Here is a 23,795-nt window from a genome sequence, read left to right as displayed (position 1 = left end):
TTCCTGCAATCGAATTTGGTGCAGTTTACCTTGAGTTTGTATCTATTGTGTGCTCTTGTGTTGTTGTGGTTGAAGCTGAAGTAGTCATTGACAGGTAGGACATTACAGTAGATAATTTTATGTACTATACTTAGATCGGACCGAAGGCAACGTAGTTCTAGCTTGTCTATGTATAACATTTCAAGTCTGGTGGCATAAGGTATTCTGCAACGAGTAGAGCCGTGGAGAACTCTTCTTGTGAAATATTTCTGGACTTTCTTGACTGTATTAATATCTGATATGTAATGCGGCTTCCAGACTGATGAGCTGTATTGAAGTATTGGTCTAGCAAATGTTTTGTATGTTCTAGTCTAGTTAGTAGTGTGATATTACCGGAGAAAAAGCTACGCAGGATTCGGTTAACAACTCTCAATGCCTTTTTGGATATGTAGTTACAGTGGGCTCTGGCACTTAGATCATTATAATATAATATTCTGCCTTTAAAAAAAATATTCCTCAAAATATTTCATTCTTCTAGGAGGGTCGGTGCTGACTTTCTACACTTTGAAATACAAACTGAGCAAAAGAAGGAGAATTAGCCTTCCTCTTCCTCCTAGTGATTTCTGCCCTTGAAATTATTACTGAGTTGTTGTAATAATGCTGCCTGTGAGCTCTGTTCAGGTGCTCCCGATAACATTGTAAAAAATGGCAGCGTTCACCTGTTCCCAGGAAAGAAACCCCAGCAATGAAGACTGTAGGTATGCTGGCTTCTCTCACAAGGCAGAAGCCAATATTATGGATCTTGTGATGGAACATATGAGCCACGGTGGTGCAGTGGTAGACTGCAGGCTACTTCTGCTGACTGCTGGCTGCCTGCAATTTGGCAGATTGAATCTCACCAGGCTCGAGGTTGACTCAGCCTTCTGTCCTTCAGAGGTCACTAAAATGAGGACTCAGATTGTTGCGGGCAATAGGCTGACTCTGTAAACCACTTAGAGACGGCTGTAAAGCACTGTAAAGTGGTACATAAGTCTAAATGCTATTGCTATTGCTTGTGAATGCACCACTGCCTATAGGAGGCACTATTGGGCTTTCAGAAAGCTTTAAAGACCTCTATGAGGATATGGGGAATTGCAATTTTGGCAGCTCCTTACTACCTGCAGCCTTGGGGAAAAAAATCATTCTGCTTCAATGGCCTATCTCTCGATCAACAAAGAGGCCCCACCTATGCACTGCAATGTACCAGCCAGCGGCAATGGTTAAGTTGATAGCGAGATCTACTGGGATAATATCAGCTACGAAAGCTGGATTGCATTTTACAGTCTGCAAAATCCCTTTGCCGATCTAGAAATAGAGAAGACATTAATTAACACAGGACATATCCTTTGATTTCCTTACGTAGCATAGAGTTTGTGTACTTTGAGATTTGAATTCTGCAGCAGATAAATCGGAAAGCATTTTCTCTCGCATTTCCAATCAGTCGTCCTGTACGGCAAGTATAAAAAGATACAATTGACTGAAAGACTCTGTTCCTGTGGCTTAGGAGAGGTGGAGACCATGAGCTGCAGGCAAACTTACCTCACTGCGCATGCATGTGTCTTACAGCTGATTTTCGGCAGGTTTGAAGCCTTTTTTGGCCTCCCAAAGGCTTGAGGAAGGCTTCTACAGGCTTTGCAGGCTGAAAACTAGCCCCGCTTTGTCACTTCCTGTTTTTCCAAAAATACCGGAAATGCCAAAATGGGGCTAGTTTTTGGCCTACAAAGCTTGTAGAAGCCTGTAGAAGCCTTCCTCAAGCCTTTGGGAGGCTGAAAAAGGCCTCAAACCCGCTGAAAATCAGCTGTGAGGCACAGTGCAGGTAAGGGTGTGGTGGGGTGGTGGTTGGGGATCGTGCGTGCATGTATAGGGGCGAGGGGGGCACGCATTGCCTTCTGGGTGGTGGCACGCAAGCACAAGCACAGTTTTTTGCACAGGAGCCCCAAAAGGTTAGCCACCACTGTTCTGTTCTGTTCTGTTCTATTCTATTCTATTCTATTCTATTCTATTCTATTCTATTCTATTCTATTCTATTCTATTCTATTTCTATTCTAATTCTAATTCTAATTCTAATTCTAATTCTATTCTATTCTATTTCTATTTCTAATTCTAATTCTAATTCTAATTCTAATTCTAATTCTATTCTATTCTATTCTATTCTATTCTATTCTATTCTAATTCTATTCTATTCTATTCTATTCTATTTCACTTAACAAATGTTTCACTTAGCAACAAACATTTGGGCTCAGTTGTGGTTGTAAGTCGAGGACTACTTGTATACTAAGGAACTGGGAAAGAACACTTTCCACTTCTTCCATTCACAGAACCTGCTCTTTCAGTGTGTTGATGGATATAATTGTTCAAAAAGCTAAAAGGGCAGAGTTGTGAGCTGTTGGATTGGTCTATGCTCTGTAAGGGTTCTGCCACCATCTCTTCACAGCTGAGCTTCAAGCTTTGGTTCTCGTGGTTTCCTTCTTTTGCTGCCCTAAGATTCAGGAGACCTGAATCTCATCTCTACTTCAGAGGTGGTATTCAGCAGGTTCTGACCATATTTGGAATAGACCGTCCTGCTCAAGCAGAAGGTTGGGCTAGATGACCTCCAAGGTCCTTTCCAGCTCTGTTGTTCTATGTTCTATGATCAGTTCTGGAGAACCAGTAGTGTAAATTTTGAGTAATTTGGAGAACCGGCAAATACCGCCTCTGACTGGCCCTGCCCCCATCTATTCTCTGCCTCCCATTGAGTCCCAGCTGATCGGCTGGGTCTCCTTTTGTTGCCCTGCACAGGAGAACGGAGCTGGAAAGCAGGTTAGTGGGGTGGGGAGGGAATGGGGATTTTGCAGTAACCTTCCCCTGCCATGCCCACAAAGCCATACCACGCCCACCAAGCCACGCCCAAGAAACCAGTAATAATTTTTTTTGAATCCCATCACTACTCTACTTACCGAGACAAAGGAGCCACTTATGTTGTTGAAGTTATCAATCCAACCCTGAAAATAAAAATAGAGAAAAACTATGTAGCATTGACTACTCCAATTAAAGAAAAGAATCCAAGTACTTTTGTTTCCACATGGAGGCCACTTCTGAACTTTGTGCTTGAAATGGAAAAGAATGAAACTTTGACTTTGGGTTTTACCAGTTAGACTGATAGATCTTTATAGAAATCGCTTGGTTCATATTATCATGTAAAAAGCAAAAAGTTGCAATTTCATGTTAATGTCTTATTTTACTAAAGCAGAGAGAGTCAGAAGTCGTTGCTTCTTTTCCTTCTCTTTTTTTTTTCCACTATCTTTCCTCGTTTTTCTTCCCCTTTCCCCTCCCCGCTACTGCTTTTCTATTTACTTTTGTATTTTGTATTTTACAATATTTTATAACTCAATAAAAATGTTAAAACCATGAGAAAAACTGTAGCATTAGGCACATCTCATTTCATTTCAGGGGGAGGGGGACACGTGTCTTTCGAAATTGGGAATCACAGTTCTGATGCAGAATTATGCTGCTCATAGCATTATTGAGAAAATGTTACAAGCATGATATTAATAGTAGTTAAGGGCTAACGGACCAAAAAGAAAATCGATGGTGACTTGGAAACATGAATTCTGCCCAAACTTTGGAAATGAATATGGAAGTTACCAGATTTGCTTCTTTGTGAATTTTGGTGAAGGGACCCAAACTTCAAGCTAGTTTTTCAGATAGAACAGTAAAGAAAATTGATCCTTCCTAGCCAATGACTGTAGACTAGCAATTTTGAGGGGGGGGAAAAGATAATTGGCTGAAATATTCATTTATTTAAAAACCTCAGCCATTGTCAGCACGTACATAAATAGAAAAGATGAAAGGAGAATTTTATGAACATTACTAGCCAGTAGTTAGTTATGATGCATAGATTCATGCAATTATGATCGTGTTAATAGTGCACTGAGAAATAGCAATAGTGTTAGGAATGTAAGTAACCTAACAGCTATTTGGGATGGAAATATATAAACCAGGATAGACATTTTAATACTGTCTCTTTAAGAGCATGCTAAAAACTGCAATTGGGTGTGGTTACTCAAACGGCCATAAGATGGAGCCAGAAACCTGAGAAGAGTCTCAGTGAAGTGAGTGAATCTCTGTTTTTCCTTCTGTTGGAGAATATTGCCATTCCTTCTAATTGACTGCTATTCCTGGATTTGATGTAAGTCTGATACTGAACTGTTTTTGACACTGGAATTTGTTATTGGATTATCCCTGGACTAAAAACTGACTGATCTTACATGTGAATGACTTTGGATTGCTTGTTTGAACTTTGCTTAAACCTTTCTGGAAGTAAAAACCTACATTTACTGTACAGTGTATCTGTGTGCTGTGTGTGTATTATTCAAACACTTCTCTTAATACGTCTCCCTGTATGCACTCATTCTCCTAACAGGGAATTACCTCAACAAATAGCATTTAGACTTATAAACTGCTTCACAGTGCTTTAAAGCCCTCTCTAAGCAGTTTACAGAGTCAACACGTTGCCCCCAACAATCCTCATTTTACTAACCTCGGAAGGATGGAAGGCTGAGTTGACCTTGAGCCGGTGAGAATTGAACTGATGGCAGTTGGCAGAATTAGTCTGCAATACTGCATTCCAACTAGTGCACCACCAAGGCTCATGTCTGTTTATTCTTTTGTGTAAAGCGTGACCAGTTTGTCCAAGTTAAACTGTAAGAGAGGGCTGCTGACAGTCACACTGGAAGATGGGAGAGCTATCTCCTCTGTTTCCATTAATGAAAGTGTTACAGCAGGAGTGTCAAGCTCGATTTCATTAAGGGCCACGTCAGGGTTGTGTTTGACCTCGGGGGGCCGGGTGGGCGTGGCCAGGGTGAGTGTGGCCAGCTCAATGTCACCCATGTTGGGGGTACATGTGGTGGCCTGAGCACTCTGCCAGTAAAAACGGAGCTTGGATGGGCCATGTACTCCTTTCCCGAGCTCCGTTTTTGCTGACAGAGGGTTGCAGAAGGCCACCACAGCTGAAAAAGGAGCTCAGGTGGGCCACATTATCCTGTGCTTGGTTTTTGCTGGCAGAGGCACCATGGGCCAGTCCTTCTCTGTTTCCAGGGTGGCCTCATGGGCCAGATTTAAGCACCCCGTCTTGCGGGCCTTGAGTTTGACACCCCTGATCTAACCCTTGAGAATGAGGTCCACTTTGTTCAGTTTTGCAGCGTTAATTCAGCGCCAGAAAAATATACACAGATGGCTGATGCTTCATTTAAAACATCTTTATAAACATAATAAGTAGATTTTCCAAACCAGTTGTAGATTTCTCCAACATGGAGCAAACTCAGACAGAAACATGTTGCAAGTTCAGAGCAGAGCTCCAGTCTTCAGCAAGCAAGCAAGTTAGTTTCTCTTTTACTTTAGTTCAGCAGGCAAGCAAGAGGAGAGAAGCAGTTTCATTTTCAATAGACAGATTCAGAGCTTCACATAGCTGCAGACTTGCAGAGCTTAATATAGAGCCACACCTAGACTACTTCTAGTTTCAGTTTCCAGCCTAGGCTACTTCTAGTTTCAGTTTCCAAACTATCCTCATTGGCTGATTTAGTTGCTATGCCTATTCATTGGCTGACCTTGTTACCAAGCTCTATTCCAGTTCATAAATATACTGTGACACACCTTGCTGGAGTTCTTTTGACCTCATCAGTGGTGCGATTCAAACTTTTTTACTACCAGTTCTGTGGGTGTGGCTTGATGGGCGTGGCAGGGGAAGGATACTGTAAAATCTCCATTCCCACCCCACTCCAGGGGAAGGAGGCAGAGAATAGATGGGGGTGGGGCCAGTCAGAGGTGATATTCTAAACTACTGAAAATTTCTGCTACCGGTTCTCAGAACTATTCAAAATTTCCGCTACTGGTTCACCAGCTCTGGACCTCATGGCCTTTGGATCATGATAAAACCCATCCAGGTTGACTCTCTGGAGGCAAACTATTGCTTTAGAGTCCATTGGTGGTGGTGGTTTATTTTTGCAAGTAATGTTTTATTTTTATTTCTTTAAATACACCTTTGGGTGAACAGTGGGGTTCCAGGCTTTTTACATTTTAAATCAAACATGACCATAATCACAGATACAGCTTTCTTGTCTAATTTCACATCATTATCTATTACCAATTCCCCTTTTTATATTCTCATACATTACTTTATATCAGGGGTCTTCAAACTTGACAGCTTTAAGACTTGTGGACTTCAACTCCCAGAATTCCTCCTCCAGTCAGGTTAGTTCAGGAATTCTGGGAGTTGAAGTCCACAGGTCTAAAACTTGCCAAATTTAGAGACCCTTGCTTTATATCCATCTCTTTATTCTCTTTCATTCTCTATATTCATTAATCATATATTCTTATATCCGTCACATTTGCAAATTTTATCAATTCATATTATTCCATTAGTTATTGGCAAATTCATCTTGATTTATATTATCCAAGCTTTAGAGTTCATTGGTGATGGCTTCCCTCCTGCAGGGAAATGACATTCTTATTTGCAGAGAACGGTTCTAAATCAACCCTTTTACTCGGTGTTGGATGAGAACCAAGCACTGGTAGAGCAAACCTACTTACCGGGAAAGGCTCTTGCCAACTAGCTCCCATGATGGAAGGTCGAACGATGGCCACATTTAAGTCTCCTTTCTCCTGCTGGATCAGATGTTCAGTCAGAGCTTTGGAGAAGGTGTAGGTGTTAGGCCAGTCTCCAATCAAATTGGGGGTGATCGCTTCAATGAGGGACCCATCCATCCACCTAAGGGGATTAAAAAAAACCCATAAAAGATATGCATGGGAAGAAAAATATTGACAGTGAGAACATCAACTAATGGAACAGCTTGTGGGAGCTTCATCACTTGAGACTTTCAAGAACAGATTGGACTGCCATTTGTCAGAAATGGTGTAGGGTCTCCTGCTTGGGCAGGGGCTTGGACTAGATGACCTACAAGGTCCCTTCCAACTCTGATTATCTGTTAAAAAGACCCTCCTTAGTTTTTTGGCCTATAAAAGAGAAAGCAGGAGAACTATACTTTCCAGCTCGCACGTTTCTGCTAATGTAGCTTTACCATGAAGCAGAATTATCTTATCTGGTTATATTTCCTGTGTGGTCTATAAAGGAAGGAAGTTACAGAGTTAAGGACAAGGGTAGATTTGAACATTTTTTGTTATAAACATTTCTGACAAATGGCAGTCCCTTCCAATTCTGTTTATCTGTTAAATCTGTCCTTATCAGTAGTGGGATTCAAATTTTTTTTTTTTTACTACTGGTTCTTTGGCCATGGCTTGGTGGGCATGGCAGGGGAAGGATACTGTAAAATCACCAGTCAGAGGTGGTGTTTGCCAGTTCTCCGAACCACTCAAAATTTCCGCTACTGGTTCTCCAGAACTAGTCAGAATCTGCTGAATACCACCTCTGATCCTTATGTATTTTTATACACATTTGCTTGGAAAAGCTATATGGGGGACCCATCTGTCACCTAAGGGTTATTTTTCAAATATAAAAATATCCATGGGGAGGCAAGGCGAACATTTTTCCTTATGCATTTTCGTATGCACAGCCTTGTAAAAGTTAAATTTCTGTTACATGGCTTGACTTCCTTTATGCAACTAAGTAGAAGTGAATAAGCAGATATGGCTGTATGTGAAGAAATCCATGTAATTTGTTTCAATTGTTTTGATTTTCATATATTCAAGAAACCAAAGCAGGAAACTAAAAGAAGAAAAGCACACGGGGTGTATGTTCACATTGTCACACATATATGCAGAAATTGCACAATAAATCTTCCACTGAATTAAAATCATACGTCATTACAATCATCCATAAGCTATTGAAATAGGAATAAACTCGCGACAAGAATACATTGGAAAAGAACATGAACATGCAAAAATAATGTATCTCAGATTTGAGATAATGGATGTAATATCCCAAAGGGGCTTTTTCAGGAGGCAACTGGACTTTCTTGTTTTTTGTTTTGAAGATGTTTCACTTCTCATCCAAGAAGCTTCTTCAGTTCTGACTGGATGGTGGAGAATGGAAGGATTTATATTCCTTGCATACGGCTGGTCATTTGCATCCTTTCAGAGGGTGGTTGAGGCCACTTGAAGGTTTCTCTGTGTCCTCAGGGTAACCTGAGTAATGCAAATGGTTTCTGTAGTCTGCAATTTTTTTCCTCTGGAAATCTGTTCCTACTCTCACACCATTCAAAGGGTGTTCATCCCAAATTGGGACATGACCTGGATGACTGAGAATCTCTACAGATGGATGTAATATGTTTGTTCCGAAATGGAATAATTGTTGGGTACTGTAGAAGCTTATACTGAAATGAAGTATTAATGTCTGTTGAAGGATAACAAAATGAATTGTAAAAATCGGCTTAAGTCTTGCAGCACAAGAAAACGGAAAGGCCTTCTACAAATGGAATCATACCCTATTCTGCTGATGGTCACCTTGAATCAAAAATCATTTTCCTGCTCACCTCTAAAGTGGAAGTTAGAAATCTCTGTTAAATCTAAGAGAGGTTTTCAAGTGGACCTCACATTTCTCACATTGACACTATATATGAGATTGCAGGGTCAGATGCAGAGCTGCTTTTCAGCAGTTTCTGATCAGTTCTGGAGAACCAGTAGCGGAAATGTTGAGTAGTTCAGAGAACTGGCAAATACCGCCTCTGACTGGCCCTGCCTCCATCTATCCTCTGTCTCCCATTGAGATGATCGGCTGGGTCTTATTTATTTATTTTTTATTTATTTTATTTTGTCAAGCGATTATAAGATAACAGGCATAAGTATAAACATAGTTATGAATACATGAAATGGATATGAATAAGAAAAAAGAAAGAAACAATAGGACAGGGACAGTAGGCATATTGGTGCACTTATGCACGCCCCCTACAGACCTCTTAGGAAAGGGGTGAGGTCAATAGTAGACAGTCTAAGGTTAAACTTTTGGGGGTTTGGGAAAGAAACCACAGAGTCAGGTAGAGTATTCCAGACATTGACCACTCTGTTGCTGAAGTTGTATTTCCTGCAATCAGGTTTGGTGCGGTTTACCTTGAGTTTGTATCTATTGTGTGCTCTTGTATTGTTGTGGTTGAAGCTGAAGTATTCATTGACGGGTAAGACATTGCAATAGATAATTTTAGGTACTATGCATAGGTCGAACCGAAGGTGGCATAGTTCTAGGTTGTCTAGGTCTAAAATTTCAAGTCTGGTGGCATAAGGTATTCTACTATGAGTAGAGGAGTGGAGAACTCTTCTTGTGAAATATTTCTGGACTTTCTCAATTGTATTAATATTCGATATGTAATGCGGGTTCCAGACTGATTAGCTGTATTCAAGTATTGGTCTAGCAAATGTTTTGTATGCTCTAGTTAGTAGAGTGATATTACCGGAGAAAAAGCTATGCAGGATTAGGTTTACAACTCTTCTTTTTTTTTCTTTTGTTGCCCTGCACAGGAGAACGGAGCTGGAAAGCAGGTTAGTGGGATGGGGAGGGAATGGGGATTTTGCAGTATCCTTCCCCTGCCATGCCCAACAAGCCACACTCACAGAACCGGTAGTAAATATTTTTGAATCCCACCACTGGTCTGATGACATCATATAACTTCTAGGCTTCCCATAGGCTCCAGGTACAGAGGGAGCACTGTTTATCAGCTGATAGACCATGGAGCCGCAGTGGTGCAGTGGTTAGAGTGCAGTACTGCAGGCTACTTCTGCTGACTGCTGGCTGCCTACAATTTGGCAGTTCAAATCTCACAAGGCTCAAGGTTGACTCAGCTTTCCATCATTCTGAGGTGGTTAAAATGAGGACCCAGATTGTTGGGGACAATATTCTGACTCCTTGAGAGGGCTGTAAAGGACTGCAAAGTGGTATATGAGTCTAGGTGCTGTTGCTATTGCAAACTGGGATTGCCTGACGCTGTAGTCCAAAGAGTCAAGAAGGTAACACAATGATGGTTGATGTTCTTTTGTCAGAGTATGTGTTTCCTCCTTCTCCATTACTATTTACCAGGACAAAGTTCATTATATTATATAATCATTGTATTTGTGATTATGATCATGATTTATCACTTTTTGCTCGCATGTACACTGAGAGTTTATGTACCGGAGATAAATTCCTTGGGTGTCCAATCACTCTTGGCCAATAAAGAATTCTATTCTATCAAGAATTCTATTCTACATTGTAACAATACTCTTTGCGTGAGGCATCTACATAAATCTTGTCCATTTCTGGAACTTCATTACCATGAATCCTCTCTCTCTTGGAAGAAAGTGTATAGGACAAGACAACAATTATTGCTTCAAATGTACTTGCAAATACATCACAACAGAGGAAGGGTTGCTTCCAGTGGTGGGTTTCCAAATTTTTTTCCTACTGGTTCTGAGAGCGTGCCTTTTGCACCCACGAGGCTCAAAGACCACCCTCTATATCAATGGGGGTGAGGTGAACTGTTTTTACCTCAGCTGAGGTGCGGCAATCCACTCTGCAGAGCAGATCAGCTGAGCTAAAAAAACAAGGGAATATAGGACAGGAAAGGGCAGGGGCGTGTGGGTGGGGCCAGTCAGAGGTGATATTTGCCGGTTCTCTGAACTACTCAAAATTTTCGCTACCGGCATGCTAGAACTGGTCCAAACTGGCTGAATACACCTCTGGTTGCATTACTTACGCCACCAGTTCCAAGAGCTTCTTTGGTTCTACAGGAACAGGATAGATGACCTCCTCTATGTGTCTCCGATTACAGTTTGAGAAGGCCGTTGAAACGTGGATGAGGGCTTGGAGGTTCTTCATCTGGTGGGCCAGCCCCAGGAGCTGCTGGGTGCCCATGACATTCAGGAGAAGGGCATCCCTGCTCAGGAAAGCACAAAAAGCCAGGATGAGGTTCACCTGGTGTGAGAGGAAGTCCAAACCAATCCTTCTGGCTCTCCTGAGATCCTCTTCAAACACTGAAGAGGAACATAATTTCACAGAGATAAAACTGCTGTGCTGGATTTGGAAATCTGTCCTCACTGCTTTGGTGTCAGTAGTATCTCACGTGGCATGGAGAAAACCACAAGTGGAAATTACATCATCTTACAAAAGGTCTCTGTTGTAAAATTGGAAATATACCTCTGGCATGGTTGAATTTACAAATTATTTAATAAATGAATGAATGAATGAATGAATGAATGAATGAATGAATGAATGAATGAATGAAGTGAATGAATGAATGAACCAACCAACCCACCATCCATTGCTCTTTCTTGGTAACTAATTTTTCCCTCTGAGAATGTCTTCAGGAATGGCCTGAAGGTTGTTATATCAAAGTGGTGATTTCCAATAAAATGAAGGACAGAAGAAGAACTTACTTCAGAGGCTCATCAAATCGAACTGTTGCAGCACAATGGAAGATCACGTTGACCTCAGAAAGCAACTCCTCCATGTCTTCAGAAGAGATGGCCAGGTTTGGCTTGGTGAATTCAGCACTGATGGGCTTAATCTTCTCATGGAAATTGGGCCACTCTTCCCGAACTCTATCAAACACCTAGATTTTGAGACAACGTTCACTTAGCAAACAAGGAAAATGCTCCTGGTTCCTCAAGTCGAATTCCACTAGGAATTAATTTATTTTACATTATTAATAGTAACATCAAGTGCTGGCAGATAGAACCAAATTGACTGCTGAGCAGAAATTTCAAATTTATGGATTAATTTAGGAATATTAATTTAGGAATATATTAGCTTTGGATATAATTTTTAAAAAATACTTCTTACTATTAGAAATTCAGTTTATGTAAAGTACTACAGAGCAAACAAAGAGTACAGTCACCATGTGCTTTACTGTTCAACTACATAGGGGTACACAAACAGGAAACTGCTTAGAACAAAAGAGAATTGATATATATATATATATATATATATATATATATATATATATATATATATATATATATTTCTGAGGTTCTCGTGGGTATTAATATTAATACCCGCGAGAACCTCAGAAAACAAATATTGCACCTCTACGGGGAGGAAACCCACCATCTGACCAGGACTTATGAAAAACTTGAAGTCCAAAGAGCTTCCATTTTATGTGACCTCGCATTCCTATGCAACTGCCGAGATCAAAATTTAATTCCCACAAGCTTCCAATTGAAATTCCACACCAACACAGCAGCCACCAAACGCATCCTAAAAAGAACAGAATTGGCCCTAATTAGAAATGAACTTCATACAAAAAGATTTCTCCTAGACCAAATCAACAAAGATCTCCTCACACTTCACCTCAGACTCAGCAACAAGACTCACCCCTTACTTTGGGACAAATCCAAACAACTCGCTGTCTGGAGAGCCGAAACACAGACCACCCTCAAGGCAGACACACACACCAACAAACTCAGAAAACTACAACAATGCCAGAAACCAACTCCTCCCCCCTCACAGCCACACATGAAACAAACAGTGCACAACATCTCAGACAAGATCCTCACCGAAGCCGAAACCAAGGTCCTTTCAAAAGGATTCAACTTTGCTGTCGCTCCCAAACACATCCCCACAGAAACCATCATATGCGGAGTTGAAACCAGCCTGACCAAAACCAACCCTGATGATGCTAATAGAATCAGACTCGAAATCACCAACATCCTCTGCACTAGCAAACCACCCAAAAGCAACTTATCCAAAGAAGAACAAACTGCACTACGTAACCTGAAAGAAGACACCAGCATAATAATCCTACCAGCAGACAAGGGCAACGCGACAGTGGTTATGAACACATCTGACTACCAAACCAAGTTAACCAACCTACTCCTAGACCCCACATACAAACCCCTAAAGACAGACCCCACCACCTACCTAGAAAAAACCACCAGATCCAAAATAAAAACCTCCCCCATCAGTGAAGAAATCCAGCAAAGAATCATACCCAGAGAGAAATCATCCAGATGCCCTAAGCTTTATGGTCTCCCCAAGATACACAAAGAAGGAACTCCACTTAGACCAATAGTCAGCTCCATAGGCTCACCTCTACAAAACCTAGCCAAATTTCTCGCCAAACAACTACAGCCCTATGCAGAATCCATCAACTCACATGTAAGAAACTCATTCCAGTTCATCGAGATCATAAAGAAACAAAACTTACAACCCAGCGACCTACTAGTGAGCTTCGATGTCATATCCCTCTTCACCCAAGTGCCAATAAAAGAAGCCTTGACAGCCATCCAAAACAAATACAACCCACCCCCCCAGCACATCCCAGATCTTACCAACCACTGTCTATCCAATACATACTTCACCTACAACGGACAAAAATACAAACAAATAGAAGGAGCACCCATGGGATCACCCCTCTCACCTGTCATCGCAAACCTCTACATGGAACACTTTGAAACACAAGCTCTAGAAAAATATAATCACAAACCCAAACTCTGGCTCAGATACGTAGATGACACCTTCATAATCTGGCCACATGGGAAAGAAAAACTGAACAACTTCCTCACACACCTCAACAGCCTACACCCCAAAATACAATTCACCATGGAAACAGAAGCTAACAATAAACTTCCCTTCCTAGATGTCTTGGTATACAAAAAAACCAATGGCTCCCTAGGACACACCATCTACCAGAAGAAAACACATACAAACTGCTATCTACATGCACTCTCACACCACCACCCAGCACAGATCAATTCCGTAGCTGAGACACTCATCTCCAGAACAAAATGCTTAGCTGATGAACAACACCTAAAAACCGAACTAAACACTCTCACCAACATACTAACAGCCAATGGATTCCAAAGAAAGAAGATTACCCACCTAATCCAAAAAGAAACCCCAACCAAAATCCAAGACAGAGAACAAGAGAACGGCAAAGCCCTCCTCCCATATATAAAAGGCACTACAGACAAAATCAGCAAGATCCTCCAAAAACACAACATTAAAACAACATTCTTCACAAACAGAAAAATATCCACCATCCTAAGAAACCCTAAAGACAAAATCGAGTTACAAAATCCCTTGCACCGCCTGCCCCACCACATACATTGGACAAACTAACAGAAGAATAAGTGCACGCGTTGAAGAACATAAGAACTCAATCAAAAAAGAAGAACCGACCTCTTCCCTGGTCCAACACCTCAAAGCCACAGGACATGAGATTGACTTTAAAAATACCAGAACTATCGCCAAAACCGAACACTTCAACAACAGAATAATCAGAGAAGCCATAGAGATAGAAAAACGCCCACACAGCATGAATAAAAGAGATGACACCTCCCGCTTACCAGCCATTTGGAAACCTGCCCTCATGAACAGACGAGTACCTAACATGATGAATGACACCAGACCCACACCCATGAGGGCCACACAAGATGCCACCACCACACTTCCACGTAAAAAGCAGACTCACACCCACACAGAAGATGAGACACGACCACAGACCAGAAGCCGCACTGCAGCTGCATCACTACCCACTTCAAACCCCTCTGAGCCAAAAATGAAGCGAACTGACCCCCACCATGAAGATGCAGCACGACCACGAACTCGAAGCCAAACAGCAAGATCACAGCTCACCAGCTCAAATCCCCCAGTAACTAAGACCAACCTGAGCACAACCAAGCCCCCACCTGAACAGAACACACCTCCAACCAATCAGAACACAGCCAAACCCCCAACCAATGAGAACACACCCCCACCCAATCAGAACACAGCCAAGCCCCCACCCAATCAAGTCACACCCCCACTAGCAGTTAAAAGGAAGAAGCAGCTGCAAGCTCACATCACTCTGAGAAGCACAGAGCTGAAGACAGAAGCCTGAAGATGATGAATGAGACTTCATCGAAACGTTGCCTAGATACTTCCAATCTTACGCGGGAGAAAACCCGAATAACCAAAGATCCATATATATATATATATATATACACTATAGCTCCAAACTTGTAAATACTGGCAACTACTGGCTGAATATTACTGTAGTTGTTGCATAGAAATCCATTCCAATAATGGATTCCAACAGTTACTCCCTTCTGCATTCCCTCTGAATATTTAAATTTAATAACAGCATATCCCAGCCTACTTATCTTTACGAGTTGTGGGTGAAGTAAAACCACGATTCCAAGAAATCTAATCTTTGCTGCTATGGATAGATGTGCTTCCTCACCACAGCACCAAAGGCACAAGAATGTGGTGACTGACTGACTCACTAAAACACTACTAGCTGCTACCTGTTTCTTCCCATCTTTGAATTCCTTACCTTGCATTTCAGCAGATTCTCCACTCGGGTTTGCATGGAACACCCACCTTTGGGCCGCACACACACATAGATGGTTTTCACATCGTGGCAAGAACGGAGAAACTTCTCGATCAGCACTTTGCCCATAAACCCTGTGGCTCCTGTAACAAGGACTGACTTCCCACTGTAGTAAGCGCCAACCAAAGACACCGTGTCCTTCATTTCCAGGTGCTTGCTGGCAGGATCTAGCAGGAAAGTACATAAATCACAGCACTCAATGTTCAAATCTTATGGAACAACATTTGAAACAGCCTTCTGATGTGCAGGACATCTATACAATCAATCTGCTAAATCTTCCAATTGTAGCATCCAAGAGCTTTTAACAGAATAACAGTTGAAAGGAACCTTGGAGTCTTCTAGTCCAGTCCCTGGCCCAAGCAGGAGACTTTATACTATTCCAGACAAGTGGCTGTCCAGTCTTTTCTTAAAAGCTTCTGGTGATGGAGCACCCATAATTACTGGAGGCAAAGTTTCCATCCGTTGTTTCTTGTCTTCTGCTGCTTTGGAAAATAGGTTGACCCCGACTTCTTCTTTATGCCAGCCCCTCCAATATTGGAAGACTGCTTTCATTATAATTACTACCAACCTGCCTTCCATCGAGGACCTGTGTACTGCACGGGTCAAAAAGAGGGCTGTGAAAATATCTACAGACCCCTCACATCCCGGACATAAACTGTTTTAACTCCCACCCCTAAAACGACGCTATAGAGCATTGCACACCAGAACAACTAGACACAAGGACAGTTTTCCCCCAAACGCCATCACTCTGCTAAACAAATAATTCCCTCAACACTATCCAGCTATTTACAAAGTCTGCACTACTATTACTATTAATCTTCTCATCACTCCTTATCACCCATTCTCTCCCACTTGTGACTGTATGACTGTAACTTTGTCGCTTGTATCCTTACGATTTATATTGACTGTTTCTTAGTATGATTTGATTGCTTATTGTACCCTATGACTATCATTAAGTGTCGTACCTGATGATTCTTGACTCTTGACGAATGTATCTTTTCTTTTCTTTTATCTTCTCTTTTCTTTTATCTTCTCTTTTATTTACGCTGAGAGTATTTGCACCCAGACTAACTCCTTGTGTGTCCAATCACACTTGGCCAATAAAAAATTCTATTTTATTCTATCATGTCATCCCTAGTCCTTCTTCTCAGTGGACTAGACATGTCCAATTCCTGCAACAGTTCTTCATACCTTTTAGCCTCCAGAACACATGAAGAATGGTTTCTGGAATAGGGTCTAGTCTAGTGGGGGAAAGGGGGGGGACGTGGTGGCTCAGTGGCTAAGACACTGAGCTTGTTGATCAGAAAGGTCAGCAGTTCAGCAGCTCAAATCCCTAGTGCTGCGTAATGGAGTGAGCTCCTGTTACTTGTCCCAGCTTCTGCCAACCTAGCAGTTCGAAAGCAGGTAAAAATGCAAGTAGAAAAATAGGGACCTCTTTGGTGGGAAGGTAACAGCGTTCCGTGCACCTTCGGCATTTAGTCATGCCGGCCACATGAACACGAAGACGACAGCGCTGGCTCTTCAGCTTTGTAACGGAGATGAGCACCGCCCCCTGGAACCTGAAATGACTAGCACGTATGTGCGAGGGGAACCTTTATCCTTTTAGCCTAGTGAAGAGAAGGATTAAGGGTAACATGACAGTAGTCTTCCAAAATTTGATGGGCTGTCACAAAGAAGAGGCGGACAACCTATTCTCCAAAGCCTCTGAGGGCAAGATAAATAATGGTTGGAAACTTGCCAAGGGAGTTGCAATCTAGAACAAAGGAGAAATTTCCTAATAGGGAAAATAGTTAATCATCTAGAATTGCGGGTGCTCCGTTGCTGGAGGTTTTCAAATCAACTAATGTGCAACATTGCTGGAGTTATAACTGAATAACTTGGCTGCAAAATATATAAACCAAGGGAAACAAAAACAAGTGGTGCATCCCCTAAATGAAAGATATGTTTGGAAAATAAGATCAAAAGGTTATGGTCGAATGCAAGCAAGCCAGAAGAGCCCAAAGAAAAGAAGCTGATGAACAATAAGACCTGTTGTAAAGGCCTGGAGACTAGAACATATGAAGAACGGTTGTAGGATTTGGGTTTGGCTAGTCTAGAGAAAAGAAGAACTAGGGGTGGACATGATAGCAATATTCCAGTATTTGAGAGACTGCTACAAAAAGGAGGGGGTCAATTTATTTTCCAAAGCACCAGAAGGCAAGACAAGAAGCAATGGATGGAAACTAATCAAGGAGAGAAGCAACCTGGGATTAAAGAGAAACTTCACAACAGTGACGACAATTGACCAGCGAAAGAGCTTGCTTTCAGAAGTTCTGGGTGCTCCGTCACTGGAGGTTTTTAAGAAGAGCGGACAGTCACTTGTCTGAAATGATATAGGAACTCATGCTTGAGCAGGGAGTTGAACAATGGTCACTAATCAGTGGGCCACGGACCACTGGTGGTCCGTGAGAAAATTTTGGTGGTCCGCAGATAAATGTCACCCCCCCACAAAGCAATTAATCCAGGCTGCACAGGAACACAAGGCTGCGCTGCCTACATAGTCCTCCCACCCACTGGCCCCCACTCTTCGGCCAAGCACAAACCTTATCTTGAGTAGAGCCATTCGAGCTGGAACTACTGGTAGAGGTAAGACCGATGGCAGGGGAGGGAAATCCTCCCTGGGGTGACTTGCTGACATTGGTGGGAAAGTCAGTACCCTATTCCAGAGCTGCAGGAGTCACAGGACTGGCCCTTTGGTCATCCCGGAGCAGCTGCTCCAGTCCGTGGCAGGCTGGTGCACCTGGGTGGAGGAGCAGCTGCTCCGGGATGATCAAAGGGCCAGTCCTGTGACTCCTGCAGCTCTGGAATATGGGACTGCCGGCAAGCCACCATCAGTCAAAATTCATATTAGTGGACCGCAGGATTTAAAATTATGAGTGGTGGTCTAAAAGATTGGCGGTCCAAAAGGTTGGTGACCCCTGGACTAGAAGACCTCCAAGGTCCCTTCCAACTCTATTCTGATTTTAAAGACCAAAGAATACTTGTAAAAAACATCATCTACAAAAAAAGGAAGATCAAGGAAGCACTGGAAATAATAAAGCAGCAAGCACCAGCCACAGCCAAGAAAATCAGCAGATACAAAGCTCAAACTACACACTACAGGCAGACTTTCTGGTTTCAATTGAATTAGAACAGTTTCTATCAATCCATCAATTGAGAGATTGCAATGAACCAGTCAACATCTGGCAAAGAAGAAATCGTGCAGTTCTGGGCACAGCTGTGGGACAATCCACAGAAATTCAATTAGAATTCAGCTGGGATAAAGGAGTTGGATAAGAATAAAAAAAGAGGCCAAAAGAACATAAAATAATACCAGAAATGGTGGAGAAAAGGGCAAGGAAAATCAAGACTGGTCAGCACAAGGTGAAGATGAACTTCATGGTTTTTGGTTGAAATACCGTGTTTCTCATATAATAAGGCCGGGTCTTATTTTTTTTGAGCCCCGAAAAAATGGCTAGGCTGTCTTTTCGGGGGTGACTTAATTCCCCCCGCTTGCACCTTTGGGTGGGCGGGTGGCGACAGCTTGGATGTTGACCTCGGCATTGGTGGGGCACTTCATATCGGGGGCAACGCAGGCAGCACCATATCCGGGTGTGCAACAAAAGTACTTCCTAACGGCAAGCCCCCCCACCATTCCCCCCCATTTCTCATGTTTAAATATAGTCCTTAACTTGGGGGGAGGGGCTTAATTTAATTTCATGCCTATAAAATATGCTGGAACTTCCTATTGGGGGAGGCCGTATTGTTGGAGAAACAGGGTACTTAACTGGTCCCCACCCACTCATTTTTAAGCAGTTTAACAGCACACTGCAAGGAGGTGAAATTGAAGATTGATTAATATCTGTCAAAACTTACCTAACAATGAAAGAATCAATAAAAGGGGCAGCACCAGGCAGCTACAGTCCAATGACCTACTGACAAACAACTGATCCAAGCTCTGTCAAGGATCTTGGAGTACTCATCCCTAATGATCTAAGTGCTAGAGCCCACTGTAACTACATACCCAAAAAGGTGTTAAGAGTTGTTAACCTAATCTTAGCTAGCTTTTTCTCTGGTAATATTACACTACTAACTAGAGCATACAAAACATTTGCTAGACCAATACTCGAATACAGCTCATCAGTCTGGAACCCACATTACGTATCTGATATTAACACAGTTGAGAAAGTCCAGAAATATTTCACAAGAAGAGCAGTCCTCTACTCGTTGCAGAATACCTTATGCCACCAGATTTGAAATTCTAGACCTAGAAAATCTAGAACTACGCCGCCTTTGGTCCGATCTAAGTATGGTATATAAAATCATACATTGCAGTGTCCTACCTGTCAATGAATACTTCAGCTTCAACTATAACCACACAAGAGCAAACAATAGATACAAACTCAAGGTTAACCGCACCTAACTTGACCTGCAGGAAATACGACTTCAGCAACAGAGTGGTCAATGTCTGGAATGGTCTACCTGACTCTGTGGTTTCTCCCCCAAACCCCAAAAACTTTAACCTTAGACTGTCTACTATTGACCTCACCCCTTTCCTAAGAGGTCTGTAGGGGGCATGCATAAGTGCACCAACCTGCCTACCGTCCCTGTCCTATTGTTTCTTTCTTTCTTTCTTTTTCTTATATGTATCCATGTATTCATAACTATGTTTATACTTATACCTTTTATCTTGTAAGCACTTGACAAACCAACCAACCAACCAACCAACCAAACAAACAAACAAATAAATAAATAAATAAAACTTTGAAATTCCTCAGTGATGTGGTAGCTGATGCATCCAACAGTTTCTAATTGAACTCTCCCCATCTGAGCAGAAAGGAATACAGCCCAAACAGCAGGGGAACAAAAACTAAGCTTGTCCCAAAGCAAAGGTGCCTTTTTCAAGAGGCAACTGGACTTGCTGGTTTTTTCTTTGAAGACATTTCACTACTCATCCAAGAAGCTTCTTCAGCTCAGAAGCTTTTCAGAAGCCGAGGAAGCTTCTTGGATGAGAAGCAAAATGCCTTCAAAGAAAATCCAGAATGTCCAGTTGCCTCTTGAAAAAAGCACCTTTGGGGCAACCATGACCTGGAGGACTGAGAATCTCCATAAAAGGTAAGCTTCTAAACACCAGTTTGGAAATCTTCAAGAGAAAGAAGAGCATCCTGAATGTAGCTTCAATTGATTACAATAAGGCATTCGACTCCCTACCACATAATTGGATACTCAAGTGCCTGGAAATAAGAGGGCTCAGTAGAAAGGCCAATAGAAACACCAGAAAGTTGTGCAAAGTTCCATGTCACAACGGAAGACACCATTGTTAGTCAACAGTGATAGACTGGGAAAGGTCTATCACAAGGAAGGAATGTTTCAAGGGAACTCATTGTCACTACTATTGTTTATCATTCCACCAATTCTTTTGTCAGGCCATGGCTATCAAAAAAAAAAAAATCAAAACATCTGCCAGGTTATCCAAATTCATTCACATGGACGATCCAAAGCTATGTGAAAAAACATCATCAATAGAATAGCTGTTCATCACAGTCCATATGCACAGCCAATTGCAATGGAGCTTGGATGGAGAAATGTGGCACCCTTACCATCAACAGAAGAAAAATAATGAAAGCTGAAGGAATCAAGATGTCCCGTGGAAATAATATCAAGAATCTGGATAAAGAAGATCGCAAATATCTGGGCACTCCTCAAGCTGACAACTTCAAGCTCATGGACATCAAGAAGTAAATACATCATGAGAGTGAAGAAGATCTTAAAGTCCAAACTCAGTGGAGGAAATATCATCAAGGCAATTTAACACCTGGGCAATTCCATCCATTAGATAAAACAGCTGGAATAATGGATTGGACTCAAACAGAATAAAATCCCTTGGATAGGAAAACCAGGAAAATGACAATGAATCATGCCCTTCACCCATACAGTGATGTTGGCAGGCTCTACTTACCAAGGGAAATAGGTGAGTATGAAATATTGCAAGCATACCAGGGTTGAAGAAGAAAAAAGAAATATCTGAAAGACAGTGAGAACGATGCACTGAGTTAGTTTACCGAGTACTGTAGAGAGTAAACTGACCCATGAGAAAGGCTAAATAAAGAACAGAAAACACTCGTGACAAAGCAAACTATGTCATGGCTGGTGCACACACGAGCATACCTAGACACAAAATGCAGCAGGCAAAGCAAATAACAAGAAGATTTCACAAATACTATCTCTGCAAAGAAGTTGATTGAAACAGTAGGCCACCTGGTTAGCTGTTGCCAGAAGATTGTGCAAACCAACTACAAACAACAACATGACAAAGCAGCAACAAATGGTGCACCGGAATATCTGTAACACATTGAACACAACAGTTTACTTTTAACAACCTACCAGTGTTACTTTTAAATTTTGTACATTTAACACCATCAACATCTGTTTATCCCAGGTAGATGAAAATACCAGATCCAGTCTAAACATCTGATTGACCATCCAGCCACCCATAATCATAATAGTCCTCACTTAATGATTGCTTTGTAAAGCAACTGTTCAAGTTATGAAGATGATGACAAAGTAACTATACAACCAATCCTCATGTTTTGCAGGTCTGTAAAGGGACGCGGTGGCTCAGTGGCTAAGACACTGAGCTTGTCGAATCAGAAAGGTCAGCAGTTCGGCGGTTTGAATCTCTAACGCTGCGTAACGGAGTGAGCTCCCGTTACTTGTCCCAGCTTCTGCCAACCTAGCAGTTCTCTGGATGTAAAAATGCAAGTAGAAAAATAGCAACCACTTTGGTGGGAAGGGAACAGCGTTCCATGCGCCTTTGGTGTGTAGTCATACTGGCCACATGACCATGGAGACGTCTTCAGACAGCCCTGGCTCTTCGGCTTTGTAATGGAGATGAGCACCAGGTGTATCTCCCTAGGGGATGGGACCCACAACATTCCTTGCCTCTCCACGCTGGTGAGTCTGGTAGATGTGACCAGCAATAGACAATCCCCCAGATAATCTGGTCCAAGCTATGAAAGGCTTTAAAAGTGACAATCAGAAGCTCAAATTGTACCAAGAAGCAAATCTGCATACAATAAGGAGCTTAAGTGGAGAAGGGCTTCTTCTCACCCAGGTTAGTAAAACTTCCAGCCTATTCACAGGGAAGCATTCCCTACATGTTTGAACCATTTCTATGCTCAGACCTTCCAACTCCTTAATGACTCAGCGGCTTACACCCCCAAAAAAAAAAAATGGAGAAAAACCAACACAGATAGATAAAATCACAACCAACCAGAGGATGAACTCAATATCTGTAACACCTGCAACCCTCCCTTCCCCCCATATGAGCTCTTACTCACCAGATATAAGTGATTTTTAGAAAAATTGTATTGTGCCTTGGGAGCATGAGAGGGAATCTGTAATGTGCTCTCCACAGTTCAGTTTCTAAATCTTCATATATATGTATATATGTATATATATATGTATGTATATAAAAAAACAGGTGTGGCCAAGCAAAATTATCATTGATGCTATTACTCTGGCATTCTTGATTTCATAATGCTTGGCATTTCAAAAAAGAAAAAAGAGGATTTAAATAAGACAATTAGTTGGGACATTAGCTTTCATCAATCAGTTTTTTGAAAGGTTACATCATTATTCTAATGTGCCTTCTGATCTTCATCATCCTAACAATGGCTACTTGCAAGTCAGACCAGTCTTGCAACAATTGCAATCGCGTGTACCTTACAGGATATGAGTCAAGTGCTGTCTTTTAGAGGATGAGTGCAGTCACAGTCTCAAGAAACATGGTACACTAAAGGCAATAATGAGGTCAATTCAGTTTGTTTACATTTTGAAGCCATTCATAAAAATATATCAAACACAGCAGCTTCTCTCTCTGTGTGTGTGTCTCTCCGTCTCTGTCTCTGTTTCTGTCTCTCTCTGTCTTTCTCCATCTCTGTCTCTCTGTCTCTGTCTCTCTCTCTGCCTCTGTGTCTCTGTCTCACTCTTTGTCTCTCTCTGTGTGTCTCTCTGTCTCTGACTCTCTCTCTCTGTGTGTGTGTCTCTGTGTCTCTGTCTCACTCTTTGTCTCTCTCTCTTTCTGTCTCTCTGTCTCTTTCTGTCTTTCTCTGTCTTTGTCTCTCTCTGCGTGTATGTCTCTCTGCCTCTGTGTCTGTCTCACTCTTTGTCTCTCTCTCTCTCTGTCTATCTGTCTATCTGTCTCTGTCTCTCTCTGTCTTTCTCCATCTCTGTCTCTCTGTGTGTGTCTCTCTCTGTCTCTCTGTCTCTCTGTGTGTGTCTCTCTCTGTCTCTCTCTGTGTGTCTCTGTCTTTCTGTCTCTGTGTGTGTGTGTGTCTGTGTCTCTGTCTTGCTCTTTGTCTCTCTGTCTCTGTCTCTCTCTGTCTCTTTCTCTGTCTCTCTGTGTGTCTCTGTCTCTCTCTGTGTCTGTCTCTCTGTCTATCTCTCTGTGTATACAGGTAGTCCTTGATTTACCACTACAGTGGAGCC

The 23,795-nt window shown here is 42.0% G+C and overlaps 1 protein-coding gene across 2 annotated transcripts in view; it reads right to left on the bottom strand.

The window, feature by feature from the left end:
* The window catches only part of LOC113419738 (fatty acyl-CoA reductase 1-like), a 57,366-nt gene that overhangs the window by 19,544 nt on the left and 14,027 nt on the right, over positions 1–23,795 (bottom strand). Inside the window, exons 1-7 of one of the 2 annotated variants that reach the window (XM_026679283.2) lie at positions 22,646–22,740; positions 15,231–15,454; positions 11,353–11,528; positions 10,674–10,853; positions 6,586–6,763; positions 2,955–2,999; positions 1,205–1,323 (exon numbers count right to left, since the gene is read on the bottom strand). In XM_026679283.2, the coding sequence (XP_026535068.2) occupies positions 1,205–1,323; positions 2,955–2,999; positions 6,586–6,763; positions 10,674–10,853; positions 11,353–11,528; positions 15,231–15,431 (899 nt within the window). In that variant the 5' untranslated portion in view covers positions 15,432–15,454; positions 22,646–22,740. Of the gene's footprint in view, positions 1–1,204; positions 1,324–2,954; positions 3,000–6,585; positions 6,764–10,673; positions 10,854–11,352; positions 11,529–15,230; positions 15,455–22,645; positions 22,741–23,795 lie in introns of those variants that run through there. The other variant, XM_087969544.1, reaches the window with a different exon arrangement.

Source organism: Notechis scutatus, chromosome 6 (genome assembly GCF_049901735.1).
Source record: "Notechis scutatus isolate UNSWTSFEM ecotype Mainland chromosome 6, rNotScu1.2, whole genome shotgun sequence".
Taxonomy (NCBI): Eukaryota; Metazoa; Chordata; class Lepidosauria; order Squamata; family Elapidae; genus Notechis; species Notechis scutatus.
Note: the sequence above shows the minus strand (reverse complement) of the source record. Positions and strands in the feature narration are given on the sequence as shown.